This window comes from Ictidomys tridecemlineatus, chromosome 5, assembly GCF_052094955.1.
Source record: "Ictidomys tridecemlineatus isolate mIctTri1 chromosome 5, mIctTri1.hap1, whole genome shotgun sequence".
Classification (NCBI taxonomy): Eukaryota; Metazoa; Chordata; class Mammalia; order Rodentia; family Sciuridae; genus Ictidomys; species Ictidomys tridecemlineatus.
In genome coordinates, this window is record NC_135481.1 from 14,893,276 (window position 1) to 14,918,100 (window position 24,825).

At 44.3% G+C, this 24,825-nt stretch overlaps 1 protein-coding gene and 1 long non-coding RNA gene across 5 annotated transcripts in view; one reads left to right on the forward strand and one right to left on the reverse strand.

Annotated features, from left to right (window-relative positions):
* Positions 1 to 8,279: 8,279 nt before the first annotated feature.
* On the reverse strand, positions 8,280 to 13,419 carry LOC110598382 (uncharacterized). The gene is made up of 2 exons (XR_013438721.1): positions 13,141 to 13,419; positions 8,280 to 8,546 (listed from the first exon to the last, which is right to left on the reverse strand). It is a non-coding gene; the product is annotated as an uncharacterized LOC110598382 (long non-coding RNA).
* Anp32a (acidic nuclear phosphoprotein 32 family member A) overlaps positions 10,566 to 24,825 on the forward strand; it is a 32,598-nt gene continuing 18,338 nt past the window's right edge. For 2 of the 4 annotated variants that reach the window (XR_013438720.1, XM_040276408.2), the window contains exon 1: positions 10,951 to 10,995. Coding sequence is in view for 3 of the 4 variants with exons in the window: in XM_040276408.2 (XP_040132342.1) it covers positions 10,966 to 10,995 (30 nt within the window). In the remaining variant the exon portion in view is untranslated. Of the gene's footprint in view, positions 10,761 to 10,950; positions 10,996 to 13,816; positions 13,892 to 24,825 lie in introns of those variants that run through there. The other 2 variants (XM_005316735.5, XM_013359195.4) reach the window with 2 other exon arrangements.

Genomic DNA, 24,825 nt, shown 5'->3' on the forward strand with positions numbered 1-24,825 from the left:
GAAAAAAAATTAGTTTTTACAATGTCACTCTGATAAAAGTACTTCTGAAAGTAACTTTCAGATCCACTCTGATGCCTCAGCACATGGAATCTCAATGACCAAAGTAAAGAGCAAGTAACTCATATAGTGTGTTAAGCCTCTGGAATGGACCCATATGTGTACTTCATGCCAATGTGTATCGTGTTATAATATTCACTCAGATTTATAAAACTAGCAGTATATATTGTCAAAAACAAATTAACATTTAGATATGTGGGGCTGGGGCTATAGCTCAGTTGGTAGAGTGCTTGCTCAGCACGCACAAGGCCCTGGGTTCAATCCCCAGCACCACCAAAAAAATAAAAAATTAGGTGAATGTTTTAAAATAGTTCCTGCATATGAGGTTTTCCATTCTTAATTTTTTTAATGTGAATAATGTATATATTGCACATTCTAGGGAATAATATTGATTATTGATTGTATGTCTATCTACTATACTGCATTAAGAAAATAAAATAACTTCCACATATCAAAAATAATAAATTCACAAATTGATTTTCAGATTAATAGACTATTTCAGTGGTGGGAGGGGGAGATTCCCTAGGTCAAAGACAGCATGAAAGTACAAATGCTCAGATTTTCTTCAAATGTTAATTAAGAATGGAATAGATAAGCCTTGTCATCTCATTCCTCCTTGCGTTAGTTTTTTGTTTTGTTTTGTTTTCGGTACTGGAAATTGAACCCAGGGGTGCTTACCACTGAGCTATATCCCAGATCTTTTTATTTTTTATTTTGACCCATGCTGTTTACAGAAAGACCCTGGACCTGGCAAGAGAGTTTCCATCTCAGTTGTACAGGCTGCTTTTGAACTAGTGATCCTCCTGCCTGAGCCTTCCATACAGGAATGTGCCCTGTGCCCAGCTCCTTCTTGTTTTTTGATAAATATGAAAAACTAAAGGAATAAAAATTAGGTACCTTCACGAAAATGGGCATACACATAAAATTAGATTAAAGTTAAGGAGTCCCATAATTCCTGTTTCTCCTACAAATTACCTTAAAAGTAATTCAAATATGAAGTAGGAAACTAAAATAAAATAAGACAATTCCTGGGTAGAAGCCTAAATTGAAATTTTCATGGTAGAAAAGCTGTTTTATAGTCTTAGAACCAGAATTTATTTTTGTTTCCCTCATGTTAGAAGGAACAAAGAAGTTTTTAGCAAACCCTGATTCCCTAATACTTTATTGCTATTCACTTGACATTGAAGATAAAGTTATTAAAAAGTTTCTAAAGTACATGCATGTGTGTGTGGAGGGGAGTGCTGAGAATCTGTGAGGTACTTTTAAAATTGGGCTTATTATGGCCAAAACATTTATTACATCATTAAACATATATTGAATATTTAATGTTCAAATAATGGAGGGGTGATGAAAATCATTGTTCTTATATTCAAGGATTTAATTTTGTGGGAAGGGTAAATAAACATAATCATGAAAGTAAGCAGCCACTTGCTCCACTACAGTGTTAGGAAAGTTCAAGGAGAGAGATGATTTTATTTGTGTGGGTAGAATGAATCAAAGTTTTCAAGAAGGCAGTGGCATCAAATTTGGTCTTAAATTTTAGGTAGAATTTTGACTATTGGAAGAAACAAAAGGATAGAGTGTACAAGATAGAAGAATCACATAGTCAAAGAAAAGGAAATAGAATAATAGAGGCCCAGTTTGCCTGGAAATTAGAAATAATATTGGGAAGATAGTGTCAGTCTGTTTTTTGTGTCTGTAACAAAATACCCAAGACTTGGTAATTTACAAAGAATGAAAGTTTATTTAGCTCATAGTTCTGGAGGCCAGGAAGTTCAAAACATAATTCTGGCAACTACACAGGGTCTGGTGGGGACTTCTCACTGCATCGTAAGATGGCAGAGGACACTACATGATAAGAAAGAGCTAGCATGGTAGCTAGGGCCTCTCTCCCTCTTTTATAAAGCCACTAATTCAATCAAGAGGCCCTACCCTCTGACCTCATCTAATCCTAATAACAACCCAAAGATTCCATCCTCCCATGGGTCCCCATAAACACATTAATTTGGGGATTGTTTCCAACACATGAACTTTGGGGAGACACATTCAAAGCACAGCAGTTATTGTGTGGGGTCTCCCTTTTGGGAACTTAATGCCAGATGGAGAATAAGCCAGAGGAGACCTATTGTTGATCAGAAAAGCACTGTAACTGGAGCTCAGGAGTATTCACCTGGCTGTAAGAGAAAATTTCGAGACCTGAGGGTCAATGCCACATGAGAGCTTCCAATCTCCTGATCTTGGACAATGTAATAAGTTCTTGTAAAATTGTTTATTTAATCTAAAAGATTGTCCTGTATTCTGAAGTTGAGTACCTTACACATTATTACCATTGTTTAAATAGTCCACAGAAAAAAATATAAGGTTAGGGTGTGACTCAGCTGTCGAGTGCCTGCCCAGCACACATGAGGCCTGCCCAGCACATGAGGCCTGCCCATTTATTTTATTTGAAATAAACAAATAAAAACCTTAAAATGTCTATAGAAAAATGAGTGATACTTGTGATCCTCCTGCCTTCAACCTCCTAAGTAGCTGGGATTTACAGGCATGTGCCACTGTGTCCATTCTGTCATCGATATTTTTTTTTTTTAAAGAATGTTTTTGTCTGGCAAAATCTAAAGTAGGCAATCCCATATTGGTCCTCAAACCCTTTTCTGAAATACCACAGGTGAGAAAACCAGAAACCTAGGGACTACTAGCACGGGGTAGGGATTTGGACATGGGGGAGACTGGAAATAATGCGAATAGTCTTAGATACAGTGATAAAAAGCGGGCTGAAAGGAGGAAAGATACTGGGAGGGAAATTAGAAGAAGAGTAGAAGTTCATTGGATTAGACAAAGGGGAAGGAAGGAAGGGGACGATGGGAATAGGAAATACAGTAGATTGAATTGGACATAACTTTCCCCTGTTCATATATGAATACATCACCAGTGAAACTCCACATGCTGTATAATCACAAGAATGGGATCGTAATTAGAATAATTTATGCACCATGTATGTGTACTATGTCAAAATATGCTCTACTGTCATGTATATCTAAAAAGAACAAGTTTTAAAAAATAGGAACAACCATTTGGCTATGGGAGCCAATGAAGGACAATTTCAAGCATGCCACTGATAAAAAGAGGGAAATTGGGAGGATCATAGTCTGGTGGAGGCAGAGTGGGCAGAGGCTGGTAAGGAAGATTAGTTTTGGAAATATCATGTGGATGTCCCTGCAGGACAGCTATTTAGAAATATCCAACAAGCAACCAAGCTACTAAATTGTTAGTCTAGAGCTAATTAGGAGGAATCATTTATTAATAACAGACATTTATTTTATACTTCTATGAGCCAAGCACTAATTTTAGGTAAAGAGATATATTTATCTGTCATTTCTATAGACTCCCTTAGAACCATCTTCATTAAGTATGTGTTATTTAATATTTTCATTAGATTATATTTTGTTTTGTGATGCTTTAAGCCTGTAATTCAAAGCAATACATTGCAGATTCAACAGTATTCAAATTTATAATTTATCCATAAGATTGCGAATGGAAGGAAAACAAAGATTAAAAAATAAGTTTATTAGTGTATTAGTTAGCAGAAGCTACAGTAACAAATAGACCAAATGTGTAATGGCACAGCACCATGAAAGTTTCTGTCTTGGTCACAGTTTCTCTCTTGATGGACACGTTAATAAGCTGGTGAGATGGCTCTCCTAAGGGACACAGGCTGAGAGAGTTTCCACCTCATGATTTCTAAGGTCATTCTGTCATATCCATCTCAACTGGCAAGCATGGGTGATTTGGGGCCTTGAAGTGCAACACATTTTTACTCACACTCTATTTGCTAGGACTCAGTCACATGAACACAATGGCAACTGGGAAAAAGAGGAAATGGATTTTGTTGAACAATTAGCAGTCTGACATAATTTGCATTAAATAATCTGAGAAAACAGTTAAATTCTACTCCATAAGACACTTGGTGATGAAGAACATTTTGTATATCAATGAATAGAATCTTTAGCACTGCTCCTCTGGAAAGTAGTTATGGGCACTTAAAAAGAACTTCCATTCAAGTAACAGTTAATGCTTTAATAGAAATTAAATTAATGCTTTAATAGAAACAGAAAACTGTTGAACTCCTATAACATTGTTTAGAGTCCTTGCAAGGATATGATTTTTTTTTTTCCTAGCTGAAAAGCAATCTCAGCTAACTGACCTGAAATGGTGGGAGAGAGGAAACTATTCCAGTAAGATATGTTTTCTATAAGCACATCCTTGATGACCTTCATCTTTGTTTCTAGGAATATGTTCCTCTTTTATGTGTTTGTGGTCCTGAATTTCTTTTACCATCAGTATTTTTTCTTCAAAATGGTTCTAAAGTGACTGCATCCTTCCTTTAACCCTTACTTAGCCTAGGACTACTCATCTACTTCCAAAGACTTTGACTGTAAATCTCATACCCTTTAGCCGAGTTCTGCATTTGAGCCTAAATTGTGTACTTAGAGTAGCACATAGGAACTCATTTTCAGTAATACATCACTTGATATTTATATTTTATGCATGAAATATAACAAGTTGGTTATTTCTATCTTTTGATTACCCCTTAAGACTAAATTCTTTTCAATTTAAGATCAAATATCTTTACTGGGGATATTTCCCTCAAAGTCTTATGGTTATCAACAGGTCTGCTTTGATAAGTATTTCATTCATACTGATATATTGTTTATTCTGACATAGGACTGGGAAAGGGATACCTTCAAAAAAACATTAGAATTCCATATATTAGCTCTGCTTTAGGTTGTTCCTAGGTAAGTGGTGTAGTCTCTCCAGTAAGTAGTAGCAATCAGGAGAGAAGCTGAGGTGGGGGTAATAGGGATCATTAGACAACTTTCACAGTGATACTGAATTAGCTCACTTTTGTGGAATTTTTTGCTTTGGTCTCCTAGCATCAGAACACTCTTTGGGCAGAATCCTAGAATAGCTAGGAGGCAGGGTTACACATCCCACTGTGGAAACTAAAGGGGGCACATAATCTTTTTCTCTTGACAGCTGGGCCATCTGCAAATATTCTTGCTAAGGGCTTCAAACCTTAAGGGAGTGACACAAAAATGCAGGATGCATTTGCAGCAGTGGGGTTGGTGTGGGGGGCTGTCCACTGTTTAGAGGTGACTTCTCAGGTGGGGGTCTCTGCAGAGTATCCTATAGTGTCCTTTTGGCTGTGCTCCAGGGTGCCCAGCATTCCATTTACTGCTCATTTTTTGGAACTTGTTCTTTGGTTCTGTGGTAGCCTTATTTAAAAACTGCTTTCTGCTTATCGGTCGGGGTAAATTTCTGTTGTTTTCATCCAAGAATCATGACCAACACAGACATCAGCTACACCTAGGTTTTTCCATTAAAAACAACTGTTTTTCTTTTGAAAAAATTATTTATCAACCAGAACACTTCAAAAATTAAGAAAAGCAACCCCCCCAAAAAAACCATTATAACTTCATCACCCATAATAAAACCATTGTAAAAACAATTAAAAAAACCATTTTGTTTGGGTACATACCCTCTCTGGCCTTTTTCGTGGGCATATGAATATATTCTTTCTTTCTTTAGCTATTATAAAAAGTAACATGATGCTATCTATGGTCAACGTGCTTGTTACACATGTTCACACACTTGCATCCTGAACTTGCCTGCTCTTCAGCTTTACTCTCAGCAGTACTTTCTCACATCAGCTCAGACATAGTGAGTTGGCCAGCTGAGTGAAAAGTATTTATCACACTTTGTTTCTTTTCCTTTGGACTCTTTTTCTTTTTTTGTGATACTGGGGACTGAAACCAGGGCTTTGTGCATGTGAGGCAAGTGTTCCTCCACTGAGCTACATCCCAGCCTATTTATCACATTTATTAAAATTGCCTTTGAGTAAGTAAATATAAGTGAAAGTCATATAATTCTCAAACACAAGAATTTATGTAGAATGAGTTCAGGTAAATTATTGGGCCAGAACACCAATCTAGCAGAGTAAAACATGTTCCTCTGCTGGGTAAGAGTCCTCAAATACCTACCAAGGCTATCTCATTTGGTCATATGCAAATAAATTAAAAATATTTATGTTAAAAGTGCTGGAATCCAGAATTTCCAGAGAAAGTTTAAGGTGGTGCATACTCTTCCAAAGGAACTCAACATTTGACTAGAAATACAATAAAAATTTACTAACTTCTCAGAATGCAACAAACTGATCTCTAATTCATAAAGAATTGTAGTATATATGTTTGAAAATAGATGAATATATGTAAGAACAAATGACAACTGCCATTACAAAGCAAAGAATCTGAGAGGACAATTTTGCATGTATGCTAAAGATTATGAATATCATTTGCAAATAGCAAATACATTGGAAATTCTTATAAAGTCTGATCTCTACCCTTCTATCCTAATATATTTAGTACCCTTTCTTTATAGAGGTGCAATACAACCTCAGATGAATTAAAACAAATTACACTCTAAATTAATTGCTTTTTTTTCAATCTAAATTGTCTTTAGTCACATTCTTATTCTATGGCTCCTCGTTCCATTATTATCTTTAAGGCATTTTTTTATACAGCTATATCTTAATACTAAAAATAAGATCTATACCTCTGGTTTTATTCCTGGTAAACAGTAAACAAATTTTCCTCTTATTGCTACCTCCAAATTATTTTTAATAAATATATTTAAGGAGCTGACTCACAGAATTTTTAGTAATTCAAAACAAGTGTACAGGTGATAGGGGTTTTTTTTTTCCTCTTTCAAAATAAACCACCTTTATGCTGCTTTTAAGATTTCTATGATTAGCTTAATTTTTAAAGTCACATATTATGGACATCTTCATCTGTCTTTTCTCTAAGACCAATCTATTGATATGGTAACCATTCAATCAATATGTTTTTAAAAAAATGTTCAATGTTTTATTAAGGAAAAGAAAATTAGAAATAACTTTTTAGATCCTGGGTCTCAACATTCCTTTGCTCTTCAAATCAAAATTCATAGTATTCACATTTGTTACCATGGATTTCAAAAGAATAATCTACATTTCTAAAAGCTATTTATATAGGAGACAAAAGAGAGTATAATTAAGCTGGAGTCTTTCCATATCATTGTCTTTGGGGTCCAAGCAGCAGATCCATAGTGTAGGTGAAAGAGTACTATGGCTAGGCTCCAGTATATGTGCTTCAGTTGAAGAACAAAAAGTTGAACTGTGAATACATTAGCTTAACTTATGAGAAAGTTGCTAACCAAAGGGTCTCCATCTTTAGAGACCAAACAAGAGAAAACCATCTAAAATGGCAGTAGCAATAATGTCCATATTTATAAAAGAGTACTTTTCAACACATATCAAAAGAGACTAAGAACACACATTGCTTGTGTCTTTGAGAACAAAATGAGCTGCTCATTTGTCTGGAATGATTCTTGATGGAAAATATTTTGGAACATTTCCTTACTTGAAACCCATCTTTTTCTCTAGGGATTAAAATCTTGAATTGTATCTCATTTATTCTCCTCAGTGGAAATCAAGCCATTTCAGAAGTTAGAGACTATATCTTTTATAATCTAACCTTCTATAATCTATATAGGGTCACTCATTGAGGAACTCCACCTGTTCCTATTACATATCAAAATTCTACCAAGATTCCTTGATATAGGGCTTCTTTTCTTACTATATTTTTTAAAATGCAGACTCACTCAGGACATTTGTTGACTACCATAGTATGCAATAAAATTTAATTTAAAAACTGTAAATTTAAGAGCACTTTTTTTTCTTTAGTCAAGTCTTGTAGGATAATCAGTTAACTTTAGCTAAGCTATATTACTATTTCCTTCTGATAATAAAAAATAGACAAAAAACATATTAAAACTTTCTTAGGAATAAACAAGAAAATTTCTTTTTTTCAAAATATGTTGGAAAATGGTCAGTACTCAAAAAAATAATTTTGTGGCAGGGGGTGGGTAGGTGGGAACTTGATCAGAAGCACTTGACCACTGAGCCACAACCCCATCCTTATTTTGTATTTTATTTAGACACAGGGTCTCAGTTGCTTAGTGCTTTGCTTTTACTGAGGCCGACTTTGAACTCACAATCCTCCTGCCTCAGCCTCCTGAGGCAAAAAATACTTTTGACGGTTCAGCTTCTGTGATGATTGACATTTAAGGAAGCCTTCTTTCAAATTTTCTAACACTAATACAAAAGCTGTTATCAAAATGTATAAAAATGCTTCTAAAACAAGTTAGATTTAATATTTTGATTTGGTGATCAGTTTATGATATTTTTTACAATTTTGTTTCCATACAATGTTCTTAATGAGGGTTTGGGCTTCCAAGTCATTCTCTTCACTCCTGGTACACCAATGTGAGCTCTTTGCTTCGGTTTAGCAATGCTGGAAGCCTGCACATCTCTGCACTTGATTGGTTGGCTTTAAAGGGATTACTCCTCTGGAAAGGCACTGTCTCACATCATGTTGCCAGCAGTGTGGTCTCAACTGTGATTAAAAGTTTAGGTTGAAGATGAGCATTTATCCTGAAAAAACTTTAGGATTCTTGTATTGTAGGGATTTCACACACTATATTGACTTAAAGTGTTTCTGATGAAGAGCTCTGTCATTAAAACCATCTTAAACATCATATCCAGAAACAACAACTGACTCAATGGCAAAGAAGTAATTCCCTCTTGTTTTAAAAGAAGCGAATACAATTAAAAATTTCCAACTACACAAATAGCCTTCATCAAAATTAACAATATCTGAGGATGTCAGCTAATCCAATAAATCATCCTATTTATACTTAGATGAAATAAAACAATGACTTTTAATTTTTATTTTGCATTTCCCGGCTACTCAAACATTTGTCAATTTTCAAATTCATTATTTTACCTGAATTTACTGAATAAAATGCTTAGTTGCAGTTTCATCAGCTTGCAATTATTACTACAGATTCTTCCCCAGTGTAAGGATTCTGTTTTATTTATGTTCTGTAGCTCTTTATTTCCTCCTAAACTTTTTGTTTGAGATCGACACTATATCAGTGTTATGTAACCATATTTTAAATTTGTAACATGCATACATACGTACACGTTTATCTCTCCCTTGAACCCATGATCCTGAAAATTAAACACAATGTGTCTAAAAAGAAAAAAGTACCTCGGTGTGTAGGGAAAGTGTAGACCTGTAGAAAGACACTAAAATAACAGTTGTATGGCATAAGAAGGTAAAGATGTTATCTGTCCTTGTTGATAACAATCCCCGTGATTTATTAACAGCACAGGCAGCCAATTTAGCACACAAACCAGGTCCTAGGGTTGGCCATTAAGAAGCTGGCAACCTAAAGGAAATTAGGACTTTAAAGTTTCCTAAAGCGTAAGGTGATTTAAAAAACAAAGCAACCCCCCCCCCACACACAAAAAAAAATGGTAAACCGAAAAACCTGGAGAAAATACTCCAATTAAGAGTCTCCTTGGCAACTCAGATGGAACCAAATGACTCAGGTGGACTATTAGAATAAACTGTGCGCCGTTCCCTTTCACTAGACCTATGAAGCCCATAAAACTAAGAATTACTAGCACCTTCCTTTTCTCCTTTTTAATATTCCATACATTCAGCAACAGTTCTTAATCTGTGGTCTTCATTCATTTTTGCCTAAACGAGATCCTGAGTGACTTTGGTGACCACTCCTTTTAAGCTGGCCTTATCTGACAACGAAATTAAATGCCCTCGGCGGAGAGAGGGTCAAGACTGAACGGTAAGTCACCCAAAGGTGGAAGCATCTTGCTCTTATTTACTTATTTATTCAAGAGGCGGCGATGGCGGCGACCAGGACGAGGACGGGGGGCGGGGGGAAGGGGTGCGCGGGCTGTAAGCTGCACCCGTGGGGTAGGTCTCTGCGGAGTGGGATCAGCCACACTCCTCCAGCTAGACCCGCCGGACCCTGAAGACGACCAGCCCCTCCCCCACTGCACCCTTGACCCCTCCCCCTCTTTCCTGGGCCTTTCATCAGCCCGCCAGCTGCCCCCAGACCTCACTCCGCCCGCCTCCTTCCGCAGCTCCCGCCTACAGCGCGGGCAGGCCCAGGGCAGCCCACCAAGCCCTCAGCCGGGCGGGGACCCTAACCCGACCCCTCCGGCCGCGCCTCCCCCTGTATAATGCACCTGCGGCCCCGCCCCCGGCCAAACACTGAGGTGGCGGCGGATAGGCGAGACCGGGCAGCGGAGCCCTCGAAGTGCAATCACCTTCCCTTCCCCCGCCATTCCGCCCACCCCGCTGGCTCAGCCACCGAGCAGCCGCCGCGCTCCTCAGCCGCCCCGAAACCTAAAGGGGTCCGTCTCCGGCACCACAACCAAATGGCTGAGCCTCCCTGGCCGGCTGCGCAGCCCGCCCATTGGGCCCTTCCCCCCCCCATGCCGCCACAACTGGCTGTTGCCCGGAGACTCTCAGCAGCGATTGGCTCAAGCTGCTGCCCCTCATCCGCGAAGCCGCAGATCCCGCCTCCATAGTGATCAGGTTAGTGTGCGCCGCGGGTGCTGGGGGCTCGAGAACCGAGCGGAGCTGGTTGAGCCTTCAAAGTCCTAAAACGCGCGGCCGTGGGTTCGGGGTTTATTGATTGAATTCCGCCGGCGCGGGATCCTCTGCAGAGAGAGAGCGCGAGAGATGGACATGGACAAACGGATCCATTTAGAGCTGCGGAACAGGACGCCCTCTGATGTGAGCATTTGCCAAAAATATCTCCGTCGGTCCATTCTCCTACTTTGTGTGTGTATGTGTTATGTGTGTGTGTGTGTACGCGCGCGCGCGCGTATTGGGGGAAGGCACTTTTTTTTTTTTTTTGAGGAGGGCGACCCGGAGGTGTAGGCTTGGGGGTCCGACTGCAAATGAATTGCAAGATTGGGGGTTGCAATGCCATCCGAGCATGTTCCGGCTGCCGCCGCCGCTGCCCTTGGTGTGTGACTACCTGTGCGTGTGCTCTCGCGTGTGCGAGTGTGGGTTCGAGTGTGTGCGTGCGAGTGTGCACCCATCGGGGGCCAGCAGGCGCACGCGTTTGGGTCGGAGAGAATGGGGCGAAATAGCCCTTGGGGCTCCCTGCTCCCATGACTTCGTCTGGGGGAAAGATTAACGAGGGAGGAGGAAGGAGGAGGAGGAGAGGGGCTGCCTCCTGGATTTAACAACAAAAAGGGGGGGTGTTATATTTTATACATGTATCCCCTCCTTCCGCCCCCTCCCGCGCCTGCCCCCTCCCTTTCTCCCTCGCTCGCGCACACAATAAGTTTTGGGTTTACGCGAGTCCAGTTTAGTTTCTGATAAATGTGGGCCGGGGCCCCCAGGGAAAGCGCGTGGGGAGGGGGCTGCAGTGGAGTTGGGAATGGCTCGAGTTTAAAGTGCGTCTTCATTTCTTTGCAGTGATGAGGCGAGAGACGGGGGAGCCATATTTGTAACTTTGTAGTGTTCGTGAACGCGCCCTTTCTCTCCCTCCCTCCCTTTCTCTGCCTTCCTTCCTCTCCTCCTCTTTCTCCCTCACTCTTTCCACCCCACCTTTGGGCCAGATGCTGATGTTTCTTCCTTTCCTAACGAAGGGAGGATAAATTGGAGGGAGGGGGAGGGATTTTCGAACGTGCAAAGGCACAGATAATCCCCGCGCCTCCCCACCCCGAGCGATCGTTAGTGCAAGTTGCCCAAAGGCTACGTCCCGGTCCCCCTCGCCCAGCTCCCTCCTAAGATGCCAGCCTTTGGGCCCTGGTGCCCCTCAGCACTAGCCCCTGGCCAGTCCTTCTCCCGGGTGGGCTCCCTGGCAGCCATTCGGCACTTGGTTAATAAATGGGCACGAGAAACTTTGTCAGGACGCGAGCTGCCCAGAGCCGGTGCCCGGGGTGGGTATTGACTGGGTCCACATTTATGCGGGCATGGCAGACGCGCAGCTTCAGGATGGGAGTTTGCCCTCCCGTCGCCGTTATTGATTGGGCCGCGGCGGGAGTCCGGCCCGAGGAAACTTGCACGGGTGGGAACTAGAAGGCTCGGGCGAAAGCCCACCTCCGAGGAGGAAGGTGAGGCTGGGTGACTTGAACACTCGTTTTTGTTTGTTTCCCTCTTCCCCTTAAAACACCAGTGTTTTCTGCGAGTTGGCGCTCAGCGGAGGAAACCCCTGGGCCTGGGGCGGAGACGCTAGCTGACTCTCCTCTGGGCCCTCGGGGGCACCTGGGGCGCGCAGGCAAGAAGACCCCGCGTCCAGCCTCGGTGCCCGGGGTTGCGCGGAGTTGGGAGTCCGGGCAGCACCGACTTGTCGCCCTCAGCGTGTTAGACCGAGTCCTTGGCGAAGGCAGGCCTGGCTTCCTCTTTTCCCTAGTTCCTCCCCCAAACCTGAGTGAGACTTTTGAAAACAAGATCCTTTTTGTCCCCCCCACCCCCATCATAACGCAGCTGTGGACTGTAGACGTGCGAGTGCCTTATGGCGCGCAGGGCGGGGAGGAAGGGGTGCCGCCACAGAAGGCAGGAGTTTCCGCGAACAATTTGCCGGCGGCCCGCTTCTTCCCGGCTGGGACCCCGGGCCCGAGCTTTTGGGGGCTGGGTGTGGTGATGGGGGAGGGGGCTCGAGCTGCGGTCTTCCCGCGTACTTTCCGGAAGCCCCCTCTGCGGAGGGGGAAGGGCGCCAAGTAGGGGGCCGGGGTCGTGGCCGGTGGGTGTGGAGGCGCGGTGGCCGGACCAACCCGACCAGCGCTGCTGGCCAACTGGGAGCGACGTCGAAAGCGGGTCGAACCGGCTCTTTAAACTTCCCCGAGTGTGTGCTGGGGGAGGGGAGCGCTCCGCGCCGAACTGGGAGCGATTTCTCACGCTTCGCCCCCTCGCCTCCGAGTCCCCGGCCCACACGCCTGCCCCCTGCCTCGAGGCGGGGTGGGGCGCGGGCGGCGGGGGAGGGGGCACTTTCTGCACATTTGGGGGGGGAGGGAGAGAAAGCTCGCGAAAGAGGGACAAAAGGGGTGGGGGAGGAGGAACTGTTTTTTTTTAAATAAACGTTTTTAAGACGAATAGCTCCCGGAGAGCGCCCCCTGCGCCCCTCCCCGCCGCGCTCCCACCCGGACCCCCACACACCCACCTTTGGCACCTCTCCCAACTCGGATCCGGGGGCTGGTGGCCACGCCGCGACGCCGAACTAGGACGAGCAGCCATGTTTCCCGGGTCTCTCGCGGCCGCCCCGCCCCTCCCCCATGGCGCGGCCGGCGCGCGGCGCGGGGCTCGGAATGCGGGCTTGGGCTCCGGCTCCCTGCGGCGCGGAGCGGCGGCTGGGCGGTGGGCGCGCGGGCCGGGAGGGTGCGCCGGCGGCCTGCGGCTTCCCGAGCTGGCTCCGAGCTCCAGGTGTTTTATTTGTGATTAGTATTTTAAGGGCCAGGCCCGCCCGGGGCCGAGCTCGAGGACGCCGAGGCGTTATTGGGGGGTGGGGGCAGTCGCCAGGGCCCTGCGCGCCTGTGGCACGACTGCCGGGCGCCGGGCTGCCATTTTGTCACCGTGGCTGTTGTCGCTGGGGGGGGGGGGGAGCTGAGTCTTGCGCCATTGCCCCGACGGCCTCTGGCTTGGGGAGCTGGCTCCAGGGACCCCGGTTGTGCTCTGCTCACCTCTGGGGGTTTCCACCCCCCCCCAGCCGCCCACGGCCTGAGGTCTGCTGGAGCCTGCGACGATCCTCTCCCGAGCCCCCCCACCACACACACCCAGTCGGGCTCCCTGTCCCCCGCCCTCTTCCCTGGTATTTCGCTGTTCCTCCTGCAGGCAGGCGTTCTAGACGTAGTTAAATGTGGCCTCGAGGACGAACCGATCGTCCTGGCGTTTGCTCCTTCAGCGGAAGTGATAGGGTGAGGGGAAATTAAACATGAGGTTTCTTTTGGCGGGCGGGAGGGTTTTGAGCGCGCGACTCTAGTGGCCCTGACTGAAGCCAAGGACAGCAAGCAGCCTCTTACCCGGGAGGGACGAGGTGTTGGGGATGCGCTGGGGAAACGCCCTCCGGGGCTGGGCTCTCCGGGAAGGTAGGTCCAGCTGCGTGTTTCAGGTGGGTGTCGCAGCACCCTACCGGCTGGCAGAGCCCCCTCGCTGTTTTTCCTCCCCTCATTTTTGCCGGGATAATGAAGTTAGCTACCATACCAAACATGACCCTAAACCGAAAGAAGAGTAAGGTTTGTTTTGCAAAAAGTAAACTGCCTTTCTCTGGCTGTTAAAGCCCAGGCAGTTTATATCTTCCAATGCTGTTGTCTCTGAGACTTTTAAAAAAGCAACATAGACTCTGATGTCTGCCTAGATACTTACTAACTTTCATGGCAGTGTCTGGCAGGAGCTGCCCTGGAAGCCAGCTTTGACCTTTGGAGTACATCGCATGATGTTTTCCAAGCTGACTGTATACTGACTGCCTAATTGGGTCTAAGTAGCTCGATATTAACTCCAGTGTATGCAGGCTAATCTGGGATTCGTAGGCAGAAAATTGAGATCTCCTTGTAGTTGTGATCAGTTGAATTTTGTTACTGGTGCTGTTGATGATGGCAGTTTGATTCTGGAGGATCCATGATGAAATTAAGCTGGGCTTTGGAACCGCAGAGACCTGGGTTTGAATCCCCTGTCATTGAGGTTGGAGGAGCAGTTACCCACCTTTCTGAAGCTTGATTTCTTGTAAAATGGGAATTGTAATCCTGTTTAATCACTAAGTGGCAAAATTGGTTTGATCCAGCCCTCAGTAGGTGCTCAGTATATGATAATGTTATTCTCAGAAAGATATTGGGGTGCAGTGAGGCATAACTTGGGTTTCTTCTTAGTTTAGAATAAGAACAATAATAATAGCTTATGTTTATATACCCCCCCCTGCTGGGTCTGACACATTGCTAAGTGGATTAGAGGTAGCAATTAATCTATCCCCACAACAGCACTATGAGATACATACTTTGTTATCTTTACGTTATGCTTAAGGAAATTGAAGCAGAGAGCAGTTATCATGTGACTAATAAGTGTCAGAATCAGGATTCAAAGTCAGCTAGTCAGTACTCAGCCTCAACCTTCTATAGCCTCCCTTGAAGCACCGTTTTTTTACTTTTGTGTGTGTGTGTGGTGGGGGGGGTGGTAAGGCACTATGGGGAAGAGCTTTTTCTTCTCCACCTTTGGAATGGTGCCACCTTATGAAGAGTGAGTTTCTTGTTACTGAGGTATTGAAATGAAGACCATGTAGTCTCCTGGTTCTAGATGCTGGGTATGAGGGGGTGTTCAACCATAGGCGAAGCCATTGGTTTAGCACATCACATTTACTTAGGCTCAAATGAATCTGGTATTTTAGGTGTCAGGGGACACATTTTAGGTAACAAGATAAGTAGGAGCCACTCTTAGGCAGTGGCTTTTATGGGATCTTGCATGTAATGTATGAACAGAATTGGTATGTCCTTAGTATCTGGGACAGTATACTAATAGCACCTCATGGATCATCTCATTTAATACTCCCAACAACTCCTTAAGGGTAGGACAAGCAGTGCAGCATCATCTGGCTGTCAGGATGAATCATCTAGGGTTTGGAAAGGTTAAATTGTGGCAGACAGCAGAGCTTGGTTCTCCACTATAAAACCAGAGATTAGGTGGACAACAACTTTGAGGGTTGTGTAGTCCTTTGGGACCCAAACATTGTCTATTACCAGAATCATTTGGAGAGCAAATGCAGATTTCCCCAAACTCTACCCCTGGATGTAGGTTTACCATGGGGTCACCAAACCACAGCTGAGCTGCCTGGTTTAATAACTGCCATGAGCTAAGAATAATTTGTACATGTAAACATTGTAATCAGTTTTATGATAAGGAGCACTGACTTTGAGTCCCAGTTAACCAAAATGTTATCTACCCTCCCAGTTGTACCTGTCTCATTAGCAGAACTGTGCCCTCCCCCCAAAAAAATTGTATCTAATATATTTTGAATTTTATCAATAAAGGAATTGTGGAAATTTGTTTTCACTCTTGTTATAAAAGTGCCTGTGTATAGTCTTTTTAATTTTGCTTCCTGATTAAGTTTGTTATCTAGCCCTTTGCAGAAATCTGGCTTAATAGATTGAGGGGGTGACCCCAGGGATCTGGTGCTTGTTTCTTTAAACATATGGAATGTCATATGTGGATCTTTCCAATACCTTTTGTATGTGCCCTGAGTTAGTTTGAGCTTAGTTCTTGATCCAAGACCTCCGTAGGATGAGAAGTTGTCCAAGTACCACTCTTTGTCAAGATTCCCAGAGACAGGTGGAAGGAACTTTGCACTGCAAAGATTCGAGGTTTGAGGCCCAGTGGCTGGCATCAGACTCAGGTCAGAGATTGCTGAAAACCACAAGTCATCTTGGGATCCTAGCTTGGGTTTCAGAGCCCTTATTTTTCCCACCAGCCTCTTGTGCCTGAGGTACTGAGAAGGAATGGATAGAAGATGGCCAGGCTGAGGGGAGGTGGAAGTAAATTCAAGGGGACACATCCTCATTCCAGTAAGGGCATCCTGTACTTTGGCAAAACACAGACCCAGTTTCCTCTCTTGTGCTGCTGCTGCACCACCAGCCTCTCAAGGTAATTTTCTTCTAGTCTTGGGGCTGTTGATTTTTTTTCTGGAAATTGCGCACAACACTCATGAGATGTCTGCTTGCTATTCTGTCCTCTCTGTCTTGGTGTAGTCATTTCAGAAAAGAACCAAGAGCTATTGCTCAGTGGAGATTGGGCCTTGGTTGAATGAACTTGGTACTACTTTGGCCTGACTTCGTTTAAGAGGCAGCTCCTCACTTTGGTGTGCAGAAGGGGCACTATTAGAGACTTTTGCTACTACATCTCCATTGTGGCCTGCTGACCCCTGCAGGACTAGCTAGCGTTCTGATCTTGGGGACCTATGTTCCACCAGTACCTAGCACACAGCAACATTGCCTCCCTTTCACAGGCAGGTAGAGAAATGTGGAGCTGACTCAGAATCTTATGTTACATTGGAATGTAACTATTTGGCAAATACTAAATGCCCAACAATGATGTTTTCATTAAAGAGTCTGGCAGGGATGGAGATTTGTGAAGGCGTCTGTTATTCAATTTAATAAAATTGGTTGAAGCTAGATGAGCAAAGCACCCATGGCCCTGAGCCACCTTCCAAGACATGATAGTAGCCTTCTTGTATAGAAGCAGTTGTCCTGATGGTATTGGTAATTCAAAGTCCTAAATAAGGTAAAAATGTCTTTTTTCCTGACTCTAATCCCTGCTTTGTACCGTGCCCTGCAATCCATGTGTTTTTCCCCAAATTGATTTTATTTTAGCTTCATGACTGCCCCCTGCTTTTTCCTATCATTTCCTTTACCAAAACTTGCTCCAGGGAGCAGATCTAAAAGATCAGCTTACTCTACTATTACTCTGATGTGGATTAAAGTCCAGGCTGTGTTTCCCAGAGGTATTTACTTTTGGAGATTCCGGTTTGGTGAGGAAATTACCAGAGAACTATTAAAGACTTGAGTGCTGTTTTCAGCTTTGCTATTAACTAAGTTGGACAAGTTCTTCAACCTCTTGTTTTCTCCACATCTAAAGTGGGGGTGTTGAATTAGATCAGTAGCATCCAAATCTTGATCCTAATAATAACATATGTTTAGCACTAACATGCATATACAGCATTAAAAAGAAAATGTGCTGGTTTGGTGCATAAATTGATTATTTCATACCCTGTTACTGTTGAAAGATATTTAAAAGATGGATATTAAGGTATTCTTAGATATTGTTGATTTAGTTTGGGGAAGAGAGTGTTTTTTTATAGCAGTCTTGTGAAATCTCCCTTACTTTAAACCAGCCCATCTCTTGGTCCCCTCTTCTCCTTACTTCTAGCTCTTTCCCACCCCAAATAGTCACAGAATAAGGAATCATTGTAGCTTCCTACAACAGACAGATGCCTTCCAATATTCTTGGTTGTGCTAGTGGCCCTCAGCCAACCATATCCCCCCACACCCTCCTGTATGTTCATCCCCTCTTGTCCCCCATTCTTAAGTGTGTCCTTCACTATGGAGGTTTCTTGAGGGCCCCCCACACTTTGTAGCACCAAGTCAGAGGATTGTAGCGGGGATATTGCCTAGGTGTACATCCTGTCTCCCCCACTTCTACCTGGGATGTTTGGGCAAGTCCCTTCACCTCGTAGCACCTTCCCTTTTTGTCTCTATAAGATGAGGGTGTTATAATACTGATCAACAGTCTGGTACACTGTAAGCACTCAGGAAATGCTGGCTGTTATTGTTACAGTCTGTTCTGCTAGAAACCTTAGTTGGCATTCATTTAAAATTTTTTACATTATCAACAGGCACATTATATTAAAAGGTAACATTTGTTCCCCTGGGAAAAGAGGTTGTAAGCTGGAGATTCAAATTTGCAGGAAGTTATATTTCCCTGGGAGCAGTTTAATGGTTGGTGTGCTGTTGTTCCTAGATCTGGGGATAGCTAGAGCATCCAGACAACTGGAGCAGCCCCAGTACTGTATCCAGGGTAGTTGCCACTTGAGATTCAGCTGCAACTCCTTTTCTCCCTGCTGCTGCAGCTATTTCAAAGATATCAGTCTGCTCCGCAGACTTCCCACTGGCCTTACACCCTTCCCCTCCCAGCCTGGGACATCCTTCTCATGGAAAATTGAAACCTGCTTTCCTAAGAAATGCCTCATCCAGTATGCCCAAATCCCTTCCCAGCTCAGAGCTGATAGAGTACATGGGTAGCTTTTTTCTACTTGAGTCTGGGCATAAGTAGGACGCAGCAGGATCTGCTGGGCTAGGAGAGTTGGGAGAGGGGCATAGTGAAGCTCAGGAGGGGAGAGACCTGCCAGCCCTGCTGTGCTCAGGTCTGGATTTCTGGATTCTGCTACCTTCTGCAGACATTATGAGAAGGGTTGGAGGGGATGAGAGTTTGTGTAGGAGGGATAGCAGGAGAGTGGAGGCAAGGACCTATGATAGTAAATTTAGAGGGCTCTTGCCTCTAGGGGAGGGACTCATCCCCACCTTATGTAACTAGCTCTCACCTTACCATTTATGATTGGCTTTCCTGGCAGGCAAAGCAGTATGATTGTGAGGGGAAGAATAAGAGAGTGAGGGAACCACTTCCACTGACCTATTTATCAGCCGTAGCCTGTGCACAGCCTGGGCACCAGCATCCAGAATGAGGCAGGGATTCTACTTAAATGGACTACTCTACTAAAGTATCTGTGTAGCAAATTTAATTGTTTGAGTTCAGTACAAGTGAGAGAAGGACATGACAGGAATAGATTGCACAGGCTTGATATTATCTGGTTCCCATGTAGGAGTTGGAGTGATAAACAGGAGGAAGGAAGGGTGTGTGGTTAGTAAAGCAGATTTCAACCCTAGCTCTACATTAGAGCCACCAGGGAAGCATTTGAAGAGATTCCCAGGCTCTGCCCCAACTACTGAATCTGTTTCCAGGTGGTACCCCAGTGTGTGTATTTTTAGAAAGCTCAAAAGAGGACTCTAAAGCACATTTGGAAACCTCCACGTGGAGGGAGGGTGCAGAACTTCACAGCAGGTAGGAAGAATTATACTAAATCCATGTAAAAGAAGAGGAAGTGGAGCAAGCAAATAGAGAAAGGTCCAAGGTTTAACCTGCTAGGATGCAGGAGTCAACTCCTTGGCCTGTCCCCCCATGCCACACAGGGCACACAGAATCTCCCCCCTCACACGTCTACTCAACTGCACTTACAATCTCTCATGTACCCCTATTTCCTCAAACTGTGGCTGGAAGTGTAATCAATTGGACTTGGCCCGTCCTCAGTCTGAAGGGTTTGAGAGGCAGTGGGCCTTTTATGGAGCAGGAAGGCCATCAGGTGTAGTGGGTAGTGCCCTAGGACTGCTGAGTTTGAGGTTACTGGCAGATCTGAGCCTTGGTTGTTACCTTTATACAATTGTAAATAACAGTAATGCTTTTTCTCCAGGAGTTGTTGTAAGGAGTTGTGGCTTTTAAAGCAAGTGGGAAGCCTGGGCAGAGGATAGAGCCCTCAGCTTTTGTTGAAGTGGGACTGGAGGAACATTAGGCAAGCTGCTGGTGTCCTCTTCCCCAGAGCTTCCCTGGAGGTGGCACATCCTCTGCCTGACTTGTCTTTCTGTGCTGTTGTCCTATGGCATCGGCCCTCCTGCCTCTCCACTCCTGGTCTGGCTGCCAAACTCTGGGTCTGTGACTTCCAGTCTTTCAAAGGGCTCTAAGAGGTTCCTTTTCCATGAAGCCCTCCTGGACCCACCAGGAGAAAGGGACTCAGCCAACCTATCAGGTGGTGTCCAGGTCATGCAGCAGCAATCTCCTTAGCTAATTCCAGTAGCACCTCATTTGGGTGTGTGTTTGTGGTTCCTTTCTCTTGACCTGGTCAATCAATGTCTCTTTGTATTCTAGCCAGAGGGCACATTGAGGGTATGTGGAGCCCTGGGTTACTATTCCACAGCTGGGAACAAAGAAGTGCTCTGGTGACTACAGAGTTGTTTCTCAGGCTTCCCACCTGCTTACCTGTGGGAAGGGCCTGTTTATTCTGGCTCAGGGGCCTGTTCTATGTGGACGGAAAGGAACTGGCCAGGATGGCCTCTTAGGCATTCCTTCCACTTTTGCATGTTTCCCCGCTGTGGAGTTTGGGTGTACTCTAGAAGAGTGGGCTGTATGTACTCTGACGCCTCCTAGCTGTCTCTGGTAGGCCTGATGAAGCCTGTCTGCAAAGGTTGGCCTGAAGCCATAATGAGCGATTCTGCTCCTCTGAGCCCCTGTCTAGTTTGCAGCTCTGCAAACATGACTTTATGCGTCTTGGTTGAGAACTAGTCTGTGAATCTAGAGAGGTTTCCTCTAGAGGAGAGCCCTCTGGTTCTGCTGTTGTGGGTAGGGGTAGCAGCAGCTGAAATGGAATGCTGCTTGTCCTCTTAAAGCTACAGGGTACTTAATTCATTGCAAGTGTTTGGCCTATGTGGGTACTCAGGAACCTTCTGCCAATTCTAATGGCAAGTGTGATCATTGTCAGGACACAGTCACATGTGGAAATGAGGATGTGCCTCTAAGTTTGATCAGTAGCCATAGGCTCCAGTGAAGTGTGGCTCTTGGTCTGAGAGGTGCCCACCATACTAGAAAGCAGACTTGAATTGGATTTAGTGTCATGTTAGCACGGGAGGCTTATTATGGACCTGGATGTCCTGATGAGGAACAGGGAGTGACTGATAAACTAGGGTCATAGGGATGGTTTTTTCAAATAGAAAATACTGCAGAGGGCTGCATAGCTTGACCAGAGTTATCTAGATGGTAAATTCAGGTAAGAATTAAAATCCTACCTTTCTGGCTGACCCCCAGCCTTGGCTAACTCTTTTCATTCATTGTTTACAAACATTGATTGAATGCTTGCTGTGTAGTGGATTCTGTTCTAGATATAGCAGTGAACTAGATAAGCACATCACCTCTGCTGCCCACTTGGGCCCTCCCTTCTTTGGAGGAAGCATCCAGTAAATCACCAAACAAGGTGGTGGTGCCGTAAGTACTATGAAGATTACAGAATATGACTATCCAGGAAAGCTTCTGGGGGCCTGAGATTTGAGCAGTATTGGTAACCTAAGGTGGGCTTGCATTGCTGTTAGCCAGAACCTTAAAATACCTATCTAGAAGTACCATCTTCCCATTGAGCAAGCTGAGGTCCAGCAAGATTAAAATGTGAACTCATGAGACCATTAATAGGATGCAAAACAGGGAGAAGTTGTAACAGTTGGCCAGAACTCTGCTCATCAACCTTAGGCACTGACCTCTGCCTCGTCATCCCAGAATGTCTTTTATTATCCTCTTGGGACTCATGCTTTAAACAATTTGGACTTCTAAATTGCATTTATTAACAACAGTAGATTTGAGACAGGGTCTCACTGAGTTGCTTAGCATCTGATTTTGCTGAGGCTGGCTTTGAACTCATGATCCTACTGCCTCAGCCTCCCGAGCTTGTTGGGATTATAGACATGTGCCACTTGCACCCACTGCGTTTTTGATTCACTTGGACCTTTTCTGTCCTCCAGCCCTGGTTTGGGGGTCCAGGTGCTTTGGGTAGACTGGATAAAAACTTACCAATGCCTCTGATCCTAGAATTTGTGAGGCAGAACTCAGGCCCAGGGCTTATTTTAGGGGGCGAAACAAGCTGCTCATCGTTAGGTAGAGATCACACGTATGACTGTTGACCCACCTCTTCCAAGGAGCTGGATGAGCCATGGTTGGCTGATGGGTTCACATCTAGTAGCAGCCCACCTTGAGACTGTGAAAAGGGGGCTCTGGTTGAAGTTCATGAGGGCACTGCTTCCCAGTATGTGTTTTGTTTGTTTTTGACTGTTCTGTTCCTTTGTGCCAGGTAACATATTCTTATTTAATTTATATAGAAATGATGCAGGATGAGTAAGATTGTTCCCATTGAGCAAATGAGAGAGAGCTGAGGCTCAGAAAGGTTGAGTAACTACCCCAGAGTCATGTACTGAGGAACTATGCTGGAGTGCAAAACCAGGTTTTCAGCCTCAGGGATAACGCATGGAATCTGGAACCTTCGCTCTGATCACCAAATCTCCTCCCAGCTACTGGGTGATATATGCAAATACTCTAGATTCTTGACTTCTATTTCTTTCTCATCTACATCCAAATCTGCTACCTTTGTTTTCCTAGGAAAGTGAAGCATGTCGAGCCAAAATTTCTGGTTTAAAAAAAAAATGTTTTATTGTGGAATGGAACCTCTTATTGAGCACCTAAAATGAGTTTTGCCTGGTACCTGCATGCTAGTACTTGGCAATCATTACTTTTTTGATCCATTAGAAAACCCCTAGGTTTTGAGACAGGGAGACAAGCCCAGAGGCTAAATAGCTTTCAAGGCCCAGCAGACTGCCTTTGTGTATTATAAAGGTCCCTTTGATTATCCCTCCCAGATGGGACAGACACTCTGGGGGCAAAAGACAAGGACATCTTCATCATTGTATCCCCAGAACCTGGAGTCATACCTGGTATTTGGTAAGTTCTGAGTAGCATTTAATGAATGAAGGGAGGTTGACTTATTTATCCACACAGGTGAGCAGTGGTAAGCCCATTAGGACTTCATCCTATAATCAGAAGTGCGATCTGATTTCAGCACTTCTTTCAGTAATCTGGGTGAGTGCAAAATGACATGCTCCAGTTTACCTACATTGCAAATTATTTATTATAATAAAAAATAGAAATAACCCAAATACCCATCATAAGGGACTGGATGAGAAGAATGATGGCACATCCACACAATGGAACACAACCAGTAAAGATCAGTATGATATGTTGGTTGGGTAAAAAGAGAAAAAAGATTCTGTATTGCTTGTGCATGTCATGTATGAACAAACTTTGGCTCAGTAAGTTGTTAACCGGGCCAACAAAGAATGGGATAGCAGAGAGGAATAACTGTATGTAGTCATCATCATCTCTGCTGATGCTACTTCCTCTTCTCCCTCCTCTATTTCTACCTCTTCCTCTTTATCTTCCTCCTCATCCCCTCCCCACTTCAGTACTGGAGAATGGGTTCAGGTGCACTTTACCACTGAGCTACATCCCCAACCCTTTTTATTTTAAGCCAGAGTATTGCTAAATTGCCTAGTCTGGCTTAGAACTTATGGTCCTCCTCCCTCAGCCCCCCAAACAGATCACTTGCAGACATGTGTTAATATAAGATTATAGTCACTGCCCTTACTGGGCTCAACCATTAACTCCATATCTGCTTGTACTTTCTGATTTAAAAACCTCAGTTAAAAAAAAAAAGGGAAACAACAAAACACAAAAGTGACTTTGAATTAGCTATTCTACTTAATTTTCTGGACTTTGGACCAGATCAAGTCATCTTAATCTGGAAAGGAATGTTGTGTATACCCTGTGTATTTCCCTGGCTCTCATGGGCTTTCCCAGAATACTCCTGGCCATGTCCTAGGCAGATCTGTGGTCCCTTCTATTGATCTAGTCTGGCACTCTTGGGATGTTTGAGCAAGGAGCTGACCCAGAGGTGTCAGACCTTGTCCCCATTCCCATTTCTGGGGGTTTGTCCCCTGAACATACTGCCTTGATATGGCTCAGTTGATTCTTCTCTGAAAGTGAAGGATACAGTGAAGAGGGGCTTCTGGAGTAGTGTGGCTGTGTGTAACAGGAAGAAAAAATGGTGGAACATTGTCCCAGGTTATTTTTAATGCTTTTCAATTCAGCAAACATTCACTGAAAGCTAAGTGCAAGGCAATATGGGGGAATTGGTGTTGTTTAATACCTGGTCTCTGCTTTCCGGGTTGCAAATTCCTGAGTAAGGAATACACTCATAAAATTTATTCTGGTAACCTCCAGGACAGCAAGCTTACCAGGTGGTTTCATACCCATCTGGTCCCATGGAGATGTGGGGTTGGTGTGGGTTCTTCCCATTTTATAGGTGAAGAAACTGGTTTCAGTGAAGTCTTGGCCAAAGACACCTAAGTGGTTCCTAAGTGGTAAAGCCTGGAACCAAACCATGTTTTCTAATTTCTTCACAGGTGCCTACACAAAATTAAAACATTCTTCCATAAGGATTTTCCCAAGTGTATAGCTTAGGCCCATTTCTACCTAGAAGCATGGGATGGAAACAGTTCTTTCATCCCCCCCCCACCCCCCCACCCCACTTTAGGGCAAGGCAAAGGAAATCTTGGGTAATTTCCTTTGTGGTGGTCCAAACAATTCTGTCTTCTGTTGCCTATGGATCCCCTGCTCTACCACGTGCTTGTGGAATGTGCTGTGGGTGTGTTGCAGACAGCACCCTTTTCCA